This window comes from Mugil cephalus, chromosome 20 (assembly GCF_022458985.1).
Source record: "Mugil cephalus isolate CIBA_MC_2020 chromosome 20, CIBA_Mcephalus_1.1, whole genome shotgun sequence".
In the NCBI taxonomy this organism is placed as follows: Eukaryota; Metazoa; Chordata; class Actinopteri; order Mugiliformes; family Mugilidae; genus Mugil; species Mugil cephalus.
The window spans coordinates 16,892,506-16,913,753 of NC_061789.1; the positions used below are offsets into that span (position 1 = coordinate 16,892,506).

Sequence of the window (21,248 nt, forward strand, 5' to 3'; positions counted from 1 at the left end):
CAGGGATGGGCTTCAACGCCCATAAAGCAGTAGATATGTAGTGCTAATGTCTCCGACGGTATGTGAATCTCTCATTTGTTTTGACGTGGTCGCGCCTCTGGGCGGCGCTACTGGGTCGTGTTTTGGCCGATGGGGCGGGATGTGTGTGCGGGCCGGGCTGGTTGGCTGGTTTGGCTGCCGGCTGGATGAGTGTCGTGAACAGTCACCGTGTTTGGCTCCGGTCTCCCGCAACCCGATAATAACTGGATGGAGGACGCGATCGGAGCTCATGGTCCTTTCGAGCTGTTGCGGTGGAGTGAGTCCGCGAGAGACGAAGTGAGGAAGTCCCAAACAACCAACCAATAAACAACGCAGGATGTAACAACCCACAGACCAGAATGTCAAGAGGAACAAAAGACACTTCTTATTATTATTCGCTTCTTTCGTGGCCGGGTCTCAGCGGACTGAACTAACTAGCTGCTAAACCGGCTAACGCTAGCAGACGTAACGCTAGCTAACCTACATAACGGGTATGTCTTGCTTTTCTCTTCTTTTTTTGTACGCATTTAAACGCCATTTAAATGGAAAGCTGCATCCTGGAGTTTACAACTAACGACACGGTTAGCCCAGTCTCAGTTAGAGGAACTAGCCAGCTACTAGTTCAGGTTAGCAGGGTACTAGCTACATCACTGTCTGTCAAGTTGTTGGTGTGCTCGAGCTTATGTGAGATAGAAAGAAAGTATAGTATCGGCAGCCTTTCAATTATAAGTGGTTGTCATTTAGGTGAACATTTTCATGTTTTATTGACTAATGTTAATTGAGGATTACTAGTTAATAGCTAGCTAGCTCCTTATGATAGGCGAGTACTTGTTTTGTTTTGCTGCTTTCGCACCGGATGTTAGACAGACAGCTTGCTTGAAGTGGATTCCCCTGCCTGTTCACAGCTACAATCATCCTCGCCGGCCTGTCTGCTGAGTGGATCATATTGACATTTAAGTCACCATGGCGGCGGTGGTGAGCTACTCTCCACCGTGGTGGGTGAACCTGCTGCACAGACTCCCCCATTTCAACTTCAAGTTCGAGCAAACGAGCAGCGACTTCCGACCAGAGGACTGGACATATCAACAGGTAAAACACAACTCCTAGAAGCTGTAAATAAGCTCATGTGATGATTGTTCCGTTGTAGGTTTGATTTGATCCTAAACCCTGATGAGTCCCCCATCTCTGCAATTCTAAACTTTGTTTTTAATAGTGACGGAGGGACCTGTTTGCTCCAGTTCCTCTTCTTCACCTTTTGATCCATGTCACCATCTGTGTCCCTGTGTTATATCAGTGTCTTGACCTTTTTCCAGGCTCTAGCCAGCTGGCACTAGATGGTGTGAGCCAAGCAACCCCGTCTGACCCCGAACAAACCGTTTCCTCAGATATTATTTCCTTACGGTCGTATCAGAATAAGTATTTGCCGTGCCACGTTAGACCAGTGAAGTCCTGTCGCAAAAATAAACGTACTCAAATAGATTAAGGAGGTCAGATCAGTGGCAAAGGCCAAGGAGGAGTCTGCGCAGTCTGAGCGACAAAGCCTGGGGGGGTGGGTGGAAGACCACCACTGTTTACATGATTGATATTAAGTAGAGTCTTCCAAGTTTGGTTGACTGATAGTGTGTTGCCATGCCCTCATTTATCCTGATTCAGTTTGGATCCCTAGTTGAAGATCAGTTCTTTCAGTAGAGTGACTGTGACGCACACACAAAAAAAGTATAAAATTGAATTGTTATCTGCGTCAGATGGCAGAGTATGGACTTAAGCTTCTATGGAATCTGTTTCAGCAGCTGTGAAAGCCGTCTCATCATAAGTTGGGTAATACTCAGCCATCCTAAATGTTGTGGAAACAGCTGATTCAACTGCTGAGTTCACTTCTCCTCATGAAAGAGGAAGGAGTTCTTGTGAATTTTGTCACGGGCGTGGTAAACAAGTAAATGTGTCGACGTTCTTTGATGCAAAAGTAGTAGCAGCAGCACTCTTCATTTCATTTATTAATAGATCTTTTATGCGCTGTTCCAGTTTGAAAACGCATCATTGGTTAAATCTATTCTGTGGTTTCGTGGTTTAATAGCGTCTGGGCGAGTGTGCAGCAGCAGCAGCAGCAGCTTGGCTTCGGACTCCTGAGGGTAGAGAAAACAATGTAGTCGTGGTAGATTTGAACTACAACTGCAGATGTGAGTGAAACTGGGCCCAGACACGGTAGAGACACGCGGTGCCGGCTGTGGCTTTTGCGCTAACATTATGGGCATTCAGATTTGAAAATGAAAGTAGTACTTGTAGTACTTCTTGTACTGACATGTGTGGGTGTCTAACATGTACTTGCAAGTTTATCAGATCTCTGGGATGCGCAGACTCTAGTTCTGACAAAATGATTTTAAAGAATGGATCGTTAAACGTTTCTGGGTCAAGTTTGCTAAATAATTGTATCGTGGTACCGCGGTTGTTATAGTCCAGCTCTCCTGGTAGGATTCAGGAAGGGTTTGTAGGCTGCAGCTGTACATGTTTGGCTCCCAGTACGAGCGGCTAGAACGCCACTGTTAAAACAGTAAGATCATTTTATTGGTCTCTGAATGGAACAATTTACATATTATTAAAATGCACAAATAATCCAACTGTAAGAGAACATTATCTCCTCCGGGACAAGCGAACACATAAAACGGCTCACCACCGGGCTGCCATACAAACCATAATTATTAACCTACTGTGATGACAGCCTGCTAATTATTGTCAATGCACTGCTCCCACTAAGGCTTCAGGGGAAGGCTCGAGTTATCCAGATGGCTGAGCTGTTTGCGCTGCTTACTATGGCGCTGGATCTTGATGGTTTAATCTATGAATTTGACGATAAATTTGATGCTAGCACGTCTCACGGTGCTTATAAGGAAATGATTCACCAAATTAACGTGCATTAGGACTGTAGCGTTTGCTGCTTCCTGTGCTATAAAGGACATCATGCAAAATCCAAGTCATGTGGCAGCATCTGCGTATAATTAGCCAGTCTGTCAGTTGTGTATATCACAGGCGGCACAGAAGTAGTCTCATCAAATGCTGCGTTGTCGAGACTGTGTTTTGGGTCTGTTCATTTCCTCGTTGGAGACCGAGTCGGCTCGCTGCGATGATCATGTCATCGGGGCGTGTCGTACACTGCGCTTCACGAGAGAGACGACTGAACCAATAGAACAACACTGTGTGTTTTTTTGCAAAACAAAAGGGGATGGAAATCTGGCCCAGTGCTGAATCCCAGGGAGTGAACAGTGAAGGCAGAAGCCCCCTGCCTGACCTACATATTACATGTTGCTGTTGGCTAAGAGGTTTAACTATCGCTGTATATCACTCGGCCGCTGGCCTTGAAATGCCACCGGTGTAGTGCAATGCTGATAATGGCCACTTAAAGAATTTCTATCAATCCATTTTTCTTTTGGCGTTTTGTAAAAGGCTGTCGCTTAAAATCTGCCTTTTATTACGGCTCTGTGCTTTGTCTCTAACGACTAAGTCCACAATTAGCTCTGTATTTACTTTGCTTAAACGAACAGGCTGTTCAGCACTGCATCCAAAACAAAAGAACCATTTTCCCCGTGATTATAGTGCCTGTTCTCTTCAGGTTGTTACAGGACAAAGGCTAGTTCTTACCAGCTTGTGTGTGTGTGTGTGTGTGAGTGTGTGTACACACGGTGGCAATAAACCATCAAGCACATGAGAAGCCAACGTATTTGCTGCCCGTTCTTAAAGCGTACTGCGTGGTTTTCTTCTGTGGGAGGCTTTGAAAGCCCATTATCCCCGCTGCTATTGATGTGAAATCAATAACCGCTATGAACTATCCATAACTCCTGTTCTCCTGCCCATCAGTCCATCCTCTTGCTGGGAGGTGTGGCGCTTGCCTGTCTGGCCCTGGACCTCCTGTTCCTGCTCTTCTATTCCATTTGCCTGTGCTGCCGGCGGAAAAAAAGCGACGAGCAGCCCAACGCCGACTGTTGCTGCACTGCCTGGTGTGTCATTATTGCGACACTCGTTTGTAGGTGAGTATGAACGCGCCGCTGCTGCGCTGGTCACTCAGTCCAGGGCTCACACCTGCAAGCGTACTCATACGTGCTTTGCATTTGAAACTTTGCAGTTCACATTGTCCTGAAAAACGCTTCCGAATATATTATTTTATCTTTGAACTCGTGTGGTGTTTTGAGTGTTGAGAACTGGCATCATGAATGCATCTGTGATAAAGGCAGTATCTAATTTGCATCCACACAGCCTGAGTAAAGCCATAAAAATAGACAGGACATCAGTCAACAATTATCTCTAGTTGAATATGCAAATTGCGCTGTAAGGTTTACAGATTCAAAGAGAGATCAGAAATAAACATGTGTAAATTCACTTACAAATTCATCTCAACAGCTGTGGAGTTTTGCATTTGTTAGTCTCCTCAGTATTTGTGTACAATCAGACAAAGTAGTCAAAACTACAAACACGATCCCTGGTCAAATCACACATTCTTAACAGAACATGACACGACTTTAAATTACTAAATACTTCATTACTCAATCATTTTAAAGATCTGGATTGTTGCAATCACAAAAAAGGCTCCTGTTGGAAATATACATCAGTGCTGCAGGGATTTATATTTCCATTTCTGCATATTTAAGGCTTCGTATAAGAGCTATATACAGATTAGCTTTAACTTTATGTTGTTGTTTTTTTTAAGTAGACAGTGTGAGAATCCGCCATCTGGACGCGTTTTCTCTCCTTGAACGTATTTGTTTCCTGTTTTCCTCCTCCTGTTGATGGGCCACCGGAGAGCCATCACAGTTGATTCAAAGTAGCACAAAGAGCTCGGGGACCTGATGAGTACAAGAACTGCATTACAATCACTGTATCTGCGTCTGCTCGTACCCACGCACACATGCTTTAGTGAGAGCAGGAAAAAGCAGGCTGGGGAGATGTGACATTTCTGCGCTTTTATTCTTTATTCTGTCAGTGAGTCCGCGCTCGGCGTCACTGCACGAAGCGCTGCCCCCCCCCCCCCTCCCGAGAATAAATGGGATTGTCTTGATGTGTTTGTGTGTGTTTTCTAAATTGTAAAAAGTTTGTTTAGTTTTCCCAGGTCAGCCTCGCGGCGGGGAGGTTAGCTTCGCCTTTGATTTGAAACTGCTCCCGCTTACCCTTTTCACAGCGCGGAGTATGAGAGGAAGAGATTAGCAGCCCTCTAGGAAGAGGGGGAAAAAAACATTGATCCACTGAGTGCTGCCTGCTGAACACTTGGCTCGAAGCGATTCACTTATCACCATCCCACCTGATAAAAATCCACACTGGCAAAAAAAGTGCGACTGCAGCACGAGGATGTATCATCAGTGCAGAAAAGGAGTTTATTTTTGTCGCAAGGAGCGGACATCCGGTGTTGCTTTGAGTAGAGTGAAATCTCCAAATTCAAAGAAATAATTGTGGGGGCAAAAAAAAAAAAAAAAAAATCGTCTGTACCTTTACAAACTGTTGCCCGTGCACTTACCAGAACTATTTTTCCCTGCAACTTGAGGCCTGTCTGTGCAAATGGGAGCTGATCTCCTGCCTCAGTGCAGCCTTTGTCAGCTGTAGTGTGGGGTTTGGGACATAGCTGGTCCATTCCTCTGTGTTTCCATGGTTCTGTATGGGGTCTTTCTGCCCGAGCTGAAAGGAGCCCGTTGACTGGGGTCTGGGCCGACAGGGTTAATTTGGAGTTCACACGCCTCTCCCCCGGCCTAGCTGTCCCCCTCGCTCGCTCCCTTCTCTGTCTCCTCTCTGTGTCTTTTTTAGCTAATCCCTCCTCCTCACCGCCCTGTCTCTCTCCCCCCCCTCTTCCTTTTGTCTCCCTTCAGCGCTGGCATTGCCGTCGGTTTCTATGGGAACGGCGAGACTTGCGACGGAGTGAACCGGCTGACGTATTCCCTCCGCCATGCCAACCGCACAATCACTGGAGTGCAGAAGCTGGTAAGAGCGAGCGCACAAATTACACCGGCGCGTTTAATAATTCATCGCCCTCCTGCCATAAGCTTCCCCCGGTTTCATTAGAGCCCCGCGGGCGAAACCCCCCCCCCCCCCCGCTTTCCTCCTCCCAAACTCAGCCGTGACCTCGTTCGTCCCCGTGTTACCTCCAGGTGTATGACAGTACGTCCTCACTGAACCAGACAGTCGACGAGGATCTGCAACAGCTTGAGGGCCAGTACGCTCAGCATGCGGACTACCTGTCCATCATCCAAAAGCTGCAGGGCCAGCTGGACGAGCTGGTCAGGCAGATGGTGGAGATTCCCTTCTGGGACAACACCAACATCTCCCTGGAAGAGCTGGCTGCCAACATCGAGCTATATGACTGGTACAGGTAAGACTGTGACAGCAAAGTTCCAGCACTAATCACGGCAGTGACGGTGTCAGGGGCCGCACAGTCAAAATCATACGAGTGCTGCAGACGTCGAAGGGTTTAAAAGCTACTTCCCTAATGAGACGGCGCTGGCAGATGCTTCTCTGGCGAATGTTTCTGCACTAAAATGTCTTGGTTAATCAGAATTTGGGAGCGGGGCCAAGCGCGGACAACGAGGAATGTACTTATTCATCCTTCCGTGCTGTGCTTAATTTGCTTACGTGCGCCTAAAATTCATAAATGTGCCAGTGAGGCTGCAGACGAAATGACTCACTGCGCTTCGACATCGATTTAAAGCTGTAGAGCCACCGATTTGCAGCGTGAGTACAGTCACCCAGCTACAATACGTCTAGATCCACAGTCTGTCTCACAACAATAGTCCTGTGAAGTGTAATTTCTATCAGATAAACGTGCTGCGGGGAACATTTATTCTGAAGAATCTGATTAGCTTAATTCACAGCGATGGCCTGTAGGCTGGAGGCTTCCCTCCGCCGAGAGCTGCTTAGCCGCTCTGCTGTCTGCCATTTGTCGCTAACGCCATGTGTCCTCACAGGTGGATCGGCTACATAGCCCTGCTTCTGTTTGACGTCCTCATTTGCCTGCTGGTGCTGTTCGGCCTCATTCGCAACTCCAAGGGAACACTGGTGGGGTGAGTCTCATCACAGGACACGTAAGAGGAAATGATTCTGGGGGCGGTCGCCGTCCACGAAGTCCACGACTCATCGGGGCCATGGTGTCGTTTTAGTTTAGTCAGCATAAATTTACACCCTGTAAGATTTCAGCATATGCACCATTCATTTAACAGGAGCGTGACATCAGGATCAGATCAGTATGTGAGAGACTAGTAGGGACACGTTTGGCAGGTTGGCCTATATTTCATTAGTTACACTCTTTAAACACAACCCAGTCATTTTAATCCACCGAGGAAAATAACACCAACGTAAACAGTTCTCAGCATTTAGCGCGGGGCGTTTTTTATTTTATTTATTTAACAGGGACAGTGGAGAGTTCTCAGCCACACCACAGTTAACTACTAACCGATTTTCATCAGTCATCCCTGAGCAGGGACACAAAACATATAGTGTTAAGATGAGAAATCTCACACTATGGTATAACACAAACAATCACACCAACAACAACAAAGTCTCAGACAATTAAGACACAAGAGCAACAATAGAACAAGGTTGAAACAATAAAAACAACAATAAGGTTACGGACCAGTGGATTATGAGCCTGTGATTGATGGGCGCATGATTGGGTTGATTTTAGTCATGATTTAATCTTGGATTTGAAGCCAGTAAAGGTGCTGATCTCTCTGGTCTCGCTTGGTGCTGAGTTCCAGTGATTAGTGGCTCTTATGGAGGAGGCTGACCTGCATTCGTCTTGGCTGGTCATCCTAGTTGTCCTCCTGTTGCCTGGACGCAGTGATATGAACTCCTTTAATGGAGGAGCAGCCAGGTCATTAATTACCCTGTACACTAGACTAGTATCAGCACGACACACAAGACTGTCCAGAGTCAAGAGTTTATCTGTCTAGTGCCTGGAGAGTTCGTTTATAGAGCGTGGTGGATTTCAAAAGTATCTTAGGTTGAATTTGACAGTATTACACATTGTGTGTTTCTTAAAGGACAACTGTGGATATTTAAAACATGACACAGTCTGGATCTTTTCCCTCTTGTGAGAACCAGGTACATACGTGTAGTTTTACTGATGTTTACTGGTGTTTTTACACAATACTCTGACTACGGGCATCAGAAGTTTGAGCACATTTAGTTTTGGGGATTAGAAATCGGGTCCAGTTTAAGGCAGGTTTTCACTTCATTACTTTTTATCAGCTCTTTCCACAGTGTGTGATGTTGCAGTAGCACAAATCAAATGAACGTTTCTGCTGGTTAAAGCTCCTTCTCATCCCTCCCTTTCCCCCTCCCTGTCCCCAGGGTGTGCTTGTTTGGTGTCGTAGCTCTGGTGATCAGCTGGGTCTCCCTGGGGCTGGAGCTGGCCGTCTCCGCGGTAAGTGTCTTGTTTTCCAGGTAGAACTGAGCACTTTGTTGAATGCGGATGATGCAGTTAGTTGTGGATAGACGGATTCTAGTTATGGTGATTGACTATTACAGTCAAATAGTCAAATTTATGACACCGCGTGATATAATACAATAAACCTGCATTTTACTGAGCCGCACGTGCGGGTCGCCCAATTTATTCACTTTGTTTCGCCCGTGTGTGTTTATTTTTCTGGTTACTCAGCTTTTTCCACAAATCCTCAAGTCTAATGACGGTGATTAAGACCTGCAATCACAAGCAAAATAACTGGGATTAGTATTGGAGCCAAAAAGTCGCAGCTCATGTTCTTCGGAAGGATAAATAAACTCAGTCACCTGCCTCATGAGTGATAGGAACTACTTATGTCAGGAATACAGCACCTTAAATCAAGAAATACTGTACATCATTATTATTACTAACATCATCATTGTTGTTGCTTAATTTAAACAGACATCTTAAAGTATATTTTCTGTGGGGATGAAAAATGAAACGTTGGCTTATGCTCATCCTTATTTATGCAAATGAAACATCTGTGAGGCACATTTCCTTTCCTGTGTATGAATCACCGTTCACACCTAAATGTGCTTATTTTTGTGTTCGACTTGCTCTCAGCTGAGACTGCAGCAGTGTGACCGGCGGCGGTGCGTTTATGGTCACGCTTGAAATGTCTCCGATAAGTGTCCCTCATTCATTTTCCTTCATGTCCTTGTGTTTCTAGACCTCCAGCGACTTCTGTGTTTCTCCCGATACGTACGTTACCAAAGTGACCAGCCAGTATAGAGTCATCAATCAAGGTAGGACCCCTCCCAATAAGTATCATTTCTATACATGCGGTAAAGATTTAATCAGGTCTTTATAATGGCGGCTGTTACTCAACTAGAAGGAGGCGCGTTGGTTTCATTTCCTGGTGTCAGTTGTCTGATTATTGTGCACCAGCGTGAGGACGTTGTTCCTACGGGCCGGGCTTTGTTTTGTCCGTGTGGCCCATAAAAAAAGCCTCTAAAAATTACTGCCACATCTGCGGCGGGGTCATGAGGGCAATGGGCTGCCCTTTGAAACGGCGCTGAAGCCTCTCTGGTGCGTCTCATTTTAGCAGTAATTGCCCAATCTGCCCGGCGATGGGCCGGGTGTAAGGGGGGGAAAAAAAAACAGAAAAACAGAGAGCCGCGTGTGTGTGAAGAGGAGATAAGAGCCGACGATCAGAGACACAATACGTTTCCTGTGTCTCTCTTTAGTGCGTGAAGAGAAATGATGGCGCTTTGAAATTAAAAAAAAACACACAGAGAGAATCCCGATGGGCTTTTTTCTACATCATCTTAACAACATTTGTCTCCTCTCTAAATTAGTGTGAATGCTGAATACAAACAAGCGTATCTGTTACCCGCTGTAAAGGCTGCGTTGCGTTCGTGTGAACGCTGAGGGCTGACTTACTGTACGCTCTCAGCTGCTGCAGTGGGGATTCAGCATTTCACCCCAAGGCTGATGATTCATGCAGCGAGAGGCTCTTTTCTCCCTGAAACTATTCAACAGTTCAGATTTAAAAGCACATTATGACAATATTATACATTAAATTAAAGCACACAATAGAAGAAATGATTTTCTTCTAAGGTTTTTTTTATATATATATATATATATGTGTATATATATATCAGCCTCAGAATTAATTTCCCGTAGTTTCCCATTGCAGCTCCTGCCTTCTCGAAGCTGCCAGACAAATCTCTGGATAGCACAAAGTGTGTTATTACAACGGCGGATTTATTGCTCTCCTCCCAACGACGGCTCTTATATTTTCTCCAACATGCATCACTTCAACCACCCACTGTTATTTTTCATCCCGCTTTCTCCTCGTTGCGCTGTTCCGCCAGACGTTTTTGGTCTTAATTCAAACAGAGAATACAAGTTGATCCGCGCAGCCAGTGTTTCTCTGATGGTTTCACTTATGGCAAAATAAGCTGATGATAAACGATGCGGGGAGAAGAGGGGAGGGGGGGGGGGGTTTCCGAGTAAAGTTCTTGAAATTTAAATTAGTTCTCAATAAATGTGCTTTCAGGGAACTTGAAGTTAAAACACTCACTGGGGCTTTGGAAACTGGAACCTATAACCTTTGACTGACTTGACCGGAGCCAAAATGTACCGTTGGCTCACTGGTCAATCAGCCTGACCATTCAACAGAATAACATCTCGCTTTTGTCATTTTGAACAAAGTCGCCCTCTGTGATGTTTTTGCTCGGTCAAGTTTCAACCCCCGACTTCTCAGCCTACTGCAAACCGGCGTGAATTCTGCCTCACGGTATCAGACGACACGGGGGCCGATCGCAGCCACAGGATGAGGCATCGGCCGTTCCACAGAATCCAGGAAATCTGCTCTTCCTGATACTACTGCGTGGGTGTGTTTGTGAGAACTTCTCGGCGAGGCAGAAGCTTGTTTTGTATGTGCTTTTTCCCGTGCCAGAAATTCTCTTCTCATGGTCAGCTGTGCGGAGGGGGGGGAGCAGAAAAATGCTCCTGACACAGCAGTGAGCTTGGACGTCACTCGCAGCATGTGTCGGGACGCCGGTGGTGTTCTCACAGCTTGCGTTCGCGGACGCCGCGTTGCTTTTGAGTCACGCGTAAAGGATTTTCTCATCTGTGAACGGGCTGAAGTGACTTTTAATAAAACTGTAGTTTTAATCTTCACGGCGTGCCTTGAGCGGCGTACATGTCCGATCATGTTGTAGTTTCACAGTGACTCCAGATATGACGTAAGCTCGCGTTGTTATTTTTTCCTGGAGGCTTTGTGAGGTAACAAGGTTCATACCTAAGCCTCTCACGGGTCGTGTGTTCTGCTGAGAAAATCCCAATCGCTGATATTATTACAGCACGTGTGAACTTTACTCCTTTGGAACATTTCCCACCTCGGAGGATCAGTTTGTAGCTGTAACCAGGCAGCAGGAGGAGCTCAGAGGCTAGAGCTGCGTTTCCTTAAAGTCAGTGTTTGTAATAATTAACATAACGCCCGCATGTGCCGCTCAGGCTCGCGGAGCTTTGCGGCGAATTCCGTCTCGCTTTTTCGAGCTGTCCGGCCCACACTTCATGGTTCACGCTCTCCACTCGCACAGCATCGATTTCCACCACAAAAGGCAGCTGTTTATGGGGAGAGAAGAAGAAAAAAAAAAACTGTAAAAACCCCTGTTCTCCACCTGCTCTGTATTAAACAGCAGACACAAACAGTTTCCCTCTGGTCCATAAACACTGTGTGCAGCGGGAATCTGGTCATTCCCCAACTAAAGTTAAATTGTTTCTGAGCTTGGTTGCTGGTTTGCTTTTTGTTTATTTTTTCAGTTCTTGTTTTTGTAGGCTGGTTTCCTGTGTGAATGAAACATTACTTAGTCACATTTGCTGGACACCAGGCATCATCATCATTTCTCCTCAGCACTAACGATTTTAAGCAACCGAATAAGCGAATCGTTGCTGCTCCGCTGACGTACTCTGCTGTTCCCTTCCTGTCTTACAGAAATCCTGCAGTACTACGTGAGCTGCAGCGTGGGACAAACAAACCCCTTCCAGCAGGTTTGTTGCACATATAACATTGTTAAAATAACCAAATTCCAGATGCCACAATATTATCCTCTGCGTGATGTACGACCTCGTAATTACTAAGAATGCGAGCGGGCATAATGAGCCACTCCCACTGCCTCAAAACACAAAGAAGAGCTTCCTGTATATCCGTGCAGATGGTGTGTGCTCACTTTAAAAGCTGTGGTAGATAAGAAAGTAGAGGTAGAATTTTTTTTACCAAATCTATGTTTTTCTTTAATGGACAACCCACACTGTCTTTCAAGCCACATGAATAAATAAAAGCTTTTGAGTGCTGCCAGGCATGTATTGTTAGTTCAAGTGTAAAAAAAAAAACAAAAAAAAAAAAACAGGAGCCTATACAGCCTATAAGCCTTTCAGGTCATATTTAGAACCTGTCAGCGTGAATTCACAACACATCTACTTGGTTACAAAAGTAGACAGCAACTCAGATGTGCTGGCCTGTTACAGTATTCATACTTTTTTTTTTTTTTTTCTCCAGAGACTTTCCGGGAGCCACAAAGCATTAGTGGAGATGCAGGATGACGTGTCTGAGTTGCTGCGCTCTGCCACCAGAGAGTACAAGCAAACCAAGGTATGTTCCCCCCGACGGTGCGCGTGTTAGCGGAAGCGCTACGTTGCGGGGCGGCCCTTTTTTTGCGATACCGGAATATCCCGGTGAATGGGCCCTGACCGACCTGCAGAGAAGTGAAGTGCACCTGTCCACATAAAGACCTGCTGACAGCCCACCTGGGACCCACATTATGTCCATTTAGCTGCATTAGGCTTTCACTGCCCCTCGTCAATACAACACTGAGGTATTGTCCGGCGCTGGTCCTTGCGCTGTGTTGACAGAAGCTTAAATGAGAGCTGACACTGGGAACGCAGAGAGGCATGTTTCTCTTCACATACCCAAACAGAGAATTTTGCTGAGGTCGTGGAAACTTTTTCTTTTTTTTTTTTTTTTTTTAATCAGGGAAATCGGACGTGTTTTCTGCCCGAGCTGAAACGGGAACGAGGGGAAAGAAAAGAGCGGCCGGTCCATTAAAACGTATCATTCATTCCGATCTGCTTTTTCAGCTCTGTCTGCGGCGTTCAGCTGTATGCCGGAGAAAGACACGTTCCAGAGGAATGTGTGTCAAATGGATATCAGTGAATTAATCACCATTAAAAAAAAAAAAGTTTACATTCCCTTCTTTTTGTGGTTTTTCACTCAATCTCATTGTTGAGGATTTAATAGTCAGAAAACATTACATTTCTGTCACACTGCGGTTTTCCTATTCCTCTGTTATATTTGCTCAAGAATGGGTTTTAAGTCGGGCCTTTTCTTCTCTTCACTTATCCAGGAAACGTTGGAAGAGGTGCAGGGGATACTGAACACCACAGAGATCAGCCTGCATCAGCTCACCGCGCTGGTGGATTGTCGCAGCCTGCACATGGTGAGCGGGACTAGAGGACTCATAAAACCGAGACGTCGTTCCCGGAGCGTCGCTCGGCGTCCGGTTAAGAGCCAAGCCCGCGGACTGATCCGTTGTGACGCCTGCGCGGTGCGGCTTAGTCGTATGAGGCGACCTGTCTTTTAGGCGCGCGCAGTCGACTACACCTGTCACCATAAATAACGCTTTCTCTCTCGTGTGCAAGTTCTTGTGCAAGCGATGCTGGCCGCTTACCGTTCGGAGTGTTAAACTGGCCGAATGACAGGCGCTCTCAGCCATTGCCGGGATTTGGAGGATTGTTTCTTTCAGATTCAAGTGCGCACGTGCAAGTGTCGCAAGAATTTGTTGCTTGCTGCTCTCCCCCCTCTCTGAAGCATCTACGCACATTATTATTTCATGAAATATGAATCTGTGGCTGGATAAAATTATATATTTTCCTGCTGTGCATCACATGCAGAGTAGATTCATTCATTCATTCTTGATAATGCGGAGCATAGTGTGTCTCTTCTAATCTAGTTATAACTGCACCACCTCTCCCCTTGCTTGAATGATCCTAATTTAAAGTGTCCACTTTTGTAGCATTTAAACCTCTCTTGTTTCAGGACTACGTCCAGGCCGTGACGGGCCTGTGTTACGACGGACTGGAAGGCGTCATCTACCTCGTTCTCTTCTCCTTCGTCACCGCCCTCATGTTCAGCTCGATCGTCTGCAGCGTGCCTCACACCTGGCGCGGCAAGCGGTAAGAGACGCCCGCCGCCCGCGCACACTGCGTTCCTCCACCGAGCAAACGGCGCAGCAGCTTTTAAGATGAATTTATTTACAGAACTGTGTATGAAGCGAGAAATAATTCAAGAGGGGAAGCCCATTAAATAATTATGGGTTCACGGCATTTCTTCTAACCCGCTTGTTATTTCACAGCATGGCAGTAGAGCAAAGTGTCCAAGGGGAAGAATTGTCCACACTCAAGGAAAAGTGGATATTTCGTGTCAAGAGCTTGCGCTCGTTCGCCGTTCAAAGACCGGCTGTGTTTACCACTGGGTTGTCCAGAAGGCTCCAGCTGCTTCCCCCAAAAAGATTTCTTCCCGTTTTCTACTTAATTGTGCCGAGCTGTCCTAAATCTATCACAACCGCTGCCTTAGCAGATATCTTTTTCCACAACGGGAGGCTGAAATCTTTCTCCTTTTTTTTTGTGTGTTCTATTAACACCAGATAAGGTTTGCCGGGTAACTACAGAGAAAGCGGAGCCCCGGGCACAGCTGTCAGCTCAGCTGCTCCACATAATTAACTGGTCCCTCCTTATCATTGGGGGGGCATGTTGATCAGTTTGATCTCAGCTGGAGCTTCCTGTTGTAAAGCAAAGGCTTACACGCTACCAGCCTGCTTTTTCCTCCGCAGCCCCTGCTAAGCCTGTTCTGTTTCACTGCTGCAGTGATGCAAGCTAATTATCTTCGCCCATCTGGGTTTGAGCAGCAAAGTAAACATCGAGATTTATGTGTTGCAGAAGAGTTCAACATTTCTCAAGTGTTGCTCCTGTCGTCACGTGGGACTTTTATCTGACATTGACAACGAATGCATTGTAAAGTGCGCCGAACGTGATTGTGTGATCTCATGGATTAGATATGCGGCCTCTGGACGCTGTGGACACTAGAGGGAGACATGCTCCTTGATGTCACTGATTTGTTGCTGCATGTGCAATGCATTAATGTCCTCTATACCGCTTCAAGGTTCACTGTTTGCACGGTAAACACAGACATTCTGCATAAGTAGACTACTGTATTTTATGACTGTTTACCGTGCTCATAAACCGAACCAGTTGCACGACTCTGTTTTTTACAACTCTGTTGTTTGAGGTCAGTGGAAAAACTGCATTGTCTCTGCTTCAAACGCCACACGAGTCCGGTTGTTTTTCCTCCCCGGTGCAGCGGCGAAACTGAGCGAAACGTGACGGAGAATGAATGAAAAATGTGGCCACGTGGCATTTTTTTATTCTCCTTTGTCATCGCAGGGGTGGGGATGGGGGTCCCTCTGGTGGCGGTTTCACAGCGTTGTCGTGTTTTTTGTTTTGCAGGGGCGAGGAGGACAGCGAGGACGAGTCCGTAAGCCACGGCGGGAGGCAGAACCACGACAACCTGTACCGGGTGCACATGCCGAGCCTGTACAGCTGTGGCAGCAGCTACGGTAGCGAGACGTCCATCCCCGCTGCAGCCCACACCGTCAGCAACGCCCCCGTCACCGAGTACATGTAAGACACAAAGCGCCGTTAATCTAAACTAAACACACGACATGAAAGGTGGAAGCAGGAGCTGACACCGGATACCTCATGTCCTCGGGAACAAATTTATTTGCCCCCAGAGAGAAGCTCAGTTCGTCTGTAGTGTTGTGTGGGGCACATGCAGCTGTTGCTCTCCAGCTGTGATGCCCGTGAAACCCAAAGCTCCCTGGCTGGTGATTGAAGTCCAGTGTCAGGGGGAGGGGATGGCTGAGTTTCTGACTCTGTGTTATAATTGAGAAGACGTCCATGTGTACAGTGCATTGTTTAATATTTGGCAAACAGTTAAACAGTGTGTGTGGACTGCGCTGTACTCGTGTGCTCACCGTTCGTAATCTCTGTGCGTTCTACTCAACAGGGCTCAGAACGCCAACTTCCAGAACTCTCGCTGTGAAAATACTCCTCTGATTGGAAGAGAGTCTCCTCCTCCTTCAGTAAGTGTCACATTCCCTTTTAAAATCATGACAACTCTGAGAGAACCCTCTGGGTCATATGGCAGCCTCTTGTGGAGACATTGATATTTAGCCCTGGTTGATTTAAAAAAAATCTATTTATTTTAGGAATTATCAGATCAGGTGATCAGAACTCAGGAACTAAACTCGCTCCAGCTAATCAGCAGAAACATGACGGCGAGGAAGGCTATACCAACGATGGGTCAATATGACCTACTTCAGACTTATCATGTTAGCCTTTAATTGCATCTTCTGGATATTTGATGTTGTATTTCAGCTTGACATCGGCAGATTTTTCATTTTCTATTACTTATTCTCTTTGGTTCGGCAACTTTGATTTTGTAATATTAATGAACGTCCAGTAATATCCAACACACGTTTTACAGCTTACAGCAGTATTCAGGCGTCAGCCCCAGTAGAACAACGTGTGTTTAGGCCCCGAGTTCCTCAAAAGGTTCTTGGTTCCTTGGAAAAGTCTTTTTTTTTAAACCACCGCCTTAAGAAAAACTTTTATTCATATCAAGAGCTACACAAACATCTAAGGACATTGACAGGCGTGGACTTTTTACGGGAGGGACAGCAAAGCAAAATCATCTTTTTTCCAGCTTTTTGCCAAAAACATTAAAGGCAGGTAGGTTAATTGGCAGATTTAAAATTTTCCACAGGTGTGGATGTGAGCTTGAATGATTGTCTCTGTGTGTGTCTCCAGCGTGTGACCCCCCCCCCCCCCCCTTTCCCAAATATGTTCCGGCCCGTCCCTCATGACTACAAAGGATAAGCGGGTATAGCTAACGGGTGGACAGATGTCTCAGTGTCACCTGACGTGGTGTTTTCTGTCTGTACCACACACGGCACCCCACACTCACACCGTGTGCGTTGCTGTTTGTGACTGAAACATTCGACCACATGATGGATTAAGCATTAAAACCATGTTGGAGTTTGTATCTGAAGCCTCCCGCTGCCCCCACCTAGACCTAACCCCCACCCCAGAGACCCGGCTCTCCCTGGTGTCTGTGTGTCTGCCTGGACCTCGACACTGCTTTGTCTATCTTCTCTATACTCTCTTCTTGTCGTTTTTTTTTTTTTTTTTTTTCCTTTTCTTTTGTTTCCACAACTCCATCCAGTTGTATTTGACTGCCGCGGACAGTAACAGCGGTCACTGCTGGCAGTTAAAGCCCTCGGAGAGTTCAAGATCGTTTTGGTAACCTCATCTGCTATGCTAACAGGTACAGAACATGCCCGCCTCCTCCACCTGCTGGCCTGTTCCTCCTCTGTGCCACCTCCCGAACTCCCAGCTCTGCTCACCCTTTATTATCCAGGTCCCACCGGGGGCCGACGGACTCCCCCTCAACCTTTCCCGACCCCACTCCCCCCTCCGTCCCCTGACTCTTGCTAAATGTCCTGGTGTCCCACCTGATGTTTGTTTCCTGTGGCCCCGGGCTGCATGTGTGCCTACCTCCCTCCTCTCCCCCCCTGTGCACCGCAGACGTATTGGGAGGGTGTAACCCATGGCCTACGAGTCAATGACAAGCTGGCATCAAGTTATAATGCTGATAGAGCGTGTCACTGATCACGTGGATCTGCTTTGTCTTGATTCGTAGGTGTAAGGGTGAACTCACAGGGTCAAAATATACGAATATATATAAAATATCTAAATATAAATTGCTAGCATCAGTGAGTGATAAATACTCTAATATTTTGTGACATTTTATCTTATTATTCTAATGGAGACAGTAATCTAGATAAATAAAGAATGAAGCTAATCATTAGCTGCAGCCCTAACTAGCCTAACTTTCCTCAAGTACCAGGTAAGTCGTCCTCTCACTGTGTAGCACTCACATCCTCATCAGGCCGTCCACATGATCCACGCTAAGAAAATGTAGCCACGAGCGACCAGGTCAACTTGAACTGCAGCCTCTCTGTGCCTGTGTCACCTTGTATCCAAACACGCATGAGTGCATCTTAAGTGTTTATGAATGTGTGGCCCTTCCAAAGTGCACGAAGCAAGAGGCGAAAACACCCCGAAGCCACGAACCCGTTTTCCATTTCTACGGCTCCTCGTACTCCGGCGTCTTTGTCTTCCGTAGCTGTTCCGTGATGTTGTTTCTGTGAGTCGTTTCATGTCCCTTTAGATTCCATCGCTGTGGAGTTACCTCAGAGGTAATCTGTGTAGGCTCTCCTCTGATCCGCTGACTGAGTTGTGTCGTGTAGCGTTTTGTTGTGCATGTGCGGTCTGTATCTTTTCTGTGTCCTCCTCCACTGTCGCCTCTGATGTTTTATTCAGCGGGAGGGATTTGAGGCTTTAAAACTTCCTGTTGTGGTAAAATAGAATGAGAAAATGTTTGTCTGTGTGTGTCATAAACCATTTTAACTATTTTATTTTTATTTTTCTCATTACAGTACACCTCCAGCATGCGAGCAAAGTACCTGGCCAACAGCCGACCAGATCCCACCAACCCTCCGGCGCATTAAACCCCCCCCCGCACTCCTCCAGTCTGCAGCACTGATGTCTCTGAAGTCACTCATCCAGTCGTCACTCCTTTTTGTTTTTGTTTTTTCCTTCTTCTTCTTCTTCTCTCCACTGTCTCGCTTGACTCAAAATGCAAAGAAAAGACCAAATTTGTCCGAAGCAAAACTCAAGGACGTCGCATCATCTCTCATTCATCTTGTGAGCCGCAAGTGCAGGTACTTCTACGTTTTCCACGCTCCGCGGCTGACGTTCATCATTGGTGCTGGGAATAACTGCGGCTCTGACGCGATGGAGTCCGGACCGATTTTAAACTCTGATCTCTTTTATTTTCTTCACACGTGAGTTGAGAACTCTGGAAATGTTCACAGACTAACGCGGATTACTACTGGTTGTTTTATTAAGTACTGTAGTATCGCACTCATCGTCACTGAGAGAAAAGCCTCACGGGAGTTTTCTCCTCAGCTGGAGCCTAGACATAATTTCTCACATTATCAACATGTATCAAACCGTACTGTGTCGTAGCGTAGGTTAACTTTACAGTTCAATATCTCAGTGTTGACTTACTGGTTATGATACGAGCCCAACACACGGGGAGCACTCTGACCTGGCTGTTTATTTTTTGTCTTAAATCTAATGTCTGGGACCAGTTTTCCTGCCGTATTGCACGTCTTACAGTCGCCTGAACCGGGAGCCGTTCTTCTCCTCGGGGCGCTGTTATTTCCTGTGGCATTTTTAAAAAGAAAAATGTAAAAAAATAGTGTGATGAACCTCTTTTCCACAGCTGGGACTGAAACTTGTGAAGCTGCGATTCTGGCAAATGATTTAAAAGATGAGCAGTAATGGGATGTTTTTACATTACAACTGGTGAGTTTGACAACAGAGAGAATTTGTTTTATATATATATATATATACTACTGGAAGCAGAAACTTATTTTTACAGACGATGGTGAAGCAGAGGACAACTGTGGACTGTGTGACTTTTCCCTGACTTCACCTAACTGCTTGTTATGCTCTCCGTGTTCCTGCGAAGTGAAAACTCTCCTCCCTTAACAGAGCCGGGGTTTGTCCTCGTACACGCTTGAAGGCTCTGAGCCTCTCCACAAAATGCGGGAGTTCAGAAGACGCCCTCTCACTTTTAATCCAAATTTATGTGAAAAAAAAAAAAAAATGCATATTCCAAGAGAATTTTCCACGGGAAACGTGGAACGCATCGGTAATGCCGTGTCTCACAAATGTGTTTTAGCATTTATAACAAAGCGTAGAACAGGGTGGGCGGATGCTGTGAAGGGATTGTGACAAATCTGCTCTGTGTGTAACCTGGAATTCCCCTGCAAGGATCTACTTTTCCTGTGTAAGCATGACCAATGTGGATTGAGACGTCGTTCCGCTTCTCTTAGATGTGCTTTGTGACCAGTACAAGAGGTGATGTTGCGGCTGTGCCAACAAGTTAAGCACAACTCTTTTACTATGTCAATATCTTTGTAAATGTCTTTACCTTAGGCCTGTTTTGTATCGCTGACAGCTCCCGGTCGCCCGGGTAACCAGGTGAGAAAACGAGCCGGATTTTTTCAAAAGCATTTATGCTCTGTTCATTATTACACTGATGCGGTCTTTCTGTTTTTTTTTTTTTTTTTGGGTGGTAGTCGTTATTCTCTCTGTCGTTTGTAATGCAAAGCTGTTGTACAGATTACATACAATTTCAAAATTCAGAAAAAAAAATCGCTTAAATTCAATTTTTCCCTTTTCTTCAGAGTTCACTTTTTGAAGCGACTTTTTTTTTATTTGCTTGTAGATCTTTTGTATTTGATTTTAGAGTCGTAGCGAGCACGGTGTGCTGCTTCATTAATGTGAATACAGTAAATAGATTTAAAAAAAAAGATTAACTGATGGGGAAAAAATCACTGTAGTTGTAATCCGTCTTCCTTTCTTACTTTCTTTTTATTTTAATTATTGTTTTATACATTATTTCTGCAATCTCTAAAATGTGTACACGTAAAAGCTGTGGTTATATTGAGCTTGAATGCTGTGTTTTAAAATTAAAGAAACCTTAACAGGAGTCCTAGCAGCTGTTGGATTTCTTTTTTTTTTCTTTTTTTTTTCCTGGCCTGGATCAGACACTAGGTAGCAGCAAAACTACACTCCTGCCCGTCGTCCTCATCTTCCACCGCTTTGTTAAAGCTAAAGAGAAGCCCGTTTAAACAGCTAATAAAAGACAAAAAAGCTCGTCTTTGTTCAACTACAACAAACTTTTAAGATAATATAGTCTGTCATAGTTTCAGAATCTGTAGTTTATCTTAAAAGAATGCATAATTTTACAACAATCGTATATAGCAGAACGAAAAGAAAGTACGTTTCCCCCGCATGTTATCCCCTATGGCTGTGATCTGCTAAACCTGCAGCTCCCCTCTCATTTTCTCATTTCCAGAGGTTTATCTCACATACCTCCGCTCTCACTCGGCCGCCGCGGCTTGGTTTTCAGCCTCTGGCAGCAGCTGTTCTCGTAGAAAAAGCTCCAAAAACCCAACGCCCAGTTCGCTGCGGGCTTGCGTCGGGCGGGCGGACACGGTGATTGGTGGCTACGAGATGCGTAAATAAGCACGTGTTTCGTGCAAGTGGCCTGAAAAGG

General features: G+C 45.8%; 1 protein-coding gene across 2 annotated transcripts; it reads left to right on the plus strand.

Annotated features, from left to right (window-relative positions):
- Positions 1-149: 149 nt before the first annotated feature.
- On the plus strand, positions 150-20,678 carry ttyh3a (tweety family member 3a). Of its 2 annotated transcripts, XM_047571672.1 has the most exons (16): positions 150-509; positions 924-1,107; positions 3,868-4,037; positions 5,862-5,973; positions 6,141-6,361; positions 6,954-7,049; positions 8,338-8,410; positions 9,159-9,234; positions 11,934-11,989; positions 12,498-12,590; positions 13,342-13,434; positions 14,034-14,170; positions 15,500-15,673; positions 16,059-16,134; positions 17,277-17,378; positions 18,553-20,678. In XM_047571672.1, the coding sequence occupies exons 2-15, from the start codon at positions 982-984 to the stop codon at positions 17,355-17,357; spliced, it is 1,584 nt and encodes a 527-aa protein (XP_047427628.1). In that variant the 5' UTR covers positions 150-509; positions 924-981; the 3' UTR covers positions 17,358-17,378; positions 18,553-20,678. The 2 variants fall into 2 exon arrangements, with proteins under 2 accessions (XP_047427628.1, XP_047427629.1); XM_047571673.1 differs by lacking the exon at positions 17,277-17,378 and having other exon boundaries at positions 151-509.
- Positions 20,679-21,248: the final 570 nt, after the last annotated feature.

Bases quoted from the DNA above. Each gene is read 5' to 3' on its own strand.
- ttyh3a (XM_047571672.1), top strand. From the start codon at position 982: ATGGCGGCGGTGGTGAGCTACTCTCCACCGTGGTGGGTGAACCTGCTG. The intron at 5,974-6,140 runs GTAAGAGCGAGC...TGTTACCTCCAG, and splicing joins TCACTGGAGTGCAGAAGCTG to GTGTATGACAGTACGTCCTC. The intron at 16,135-17,276 runs GTAAGTGTCACA...AACTCCATCCAG, and splicing joins GAGAGTCTCCTCCTCCTTCA to TTGTATTTGACTGCCGCGGA.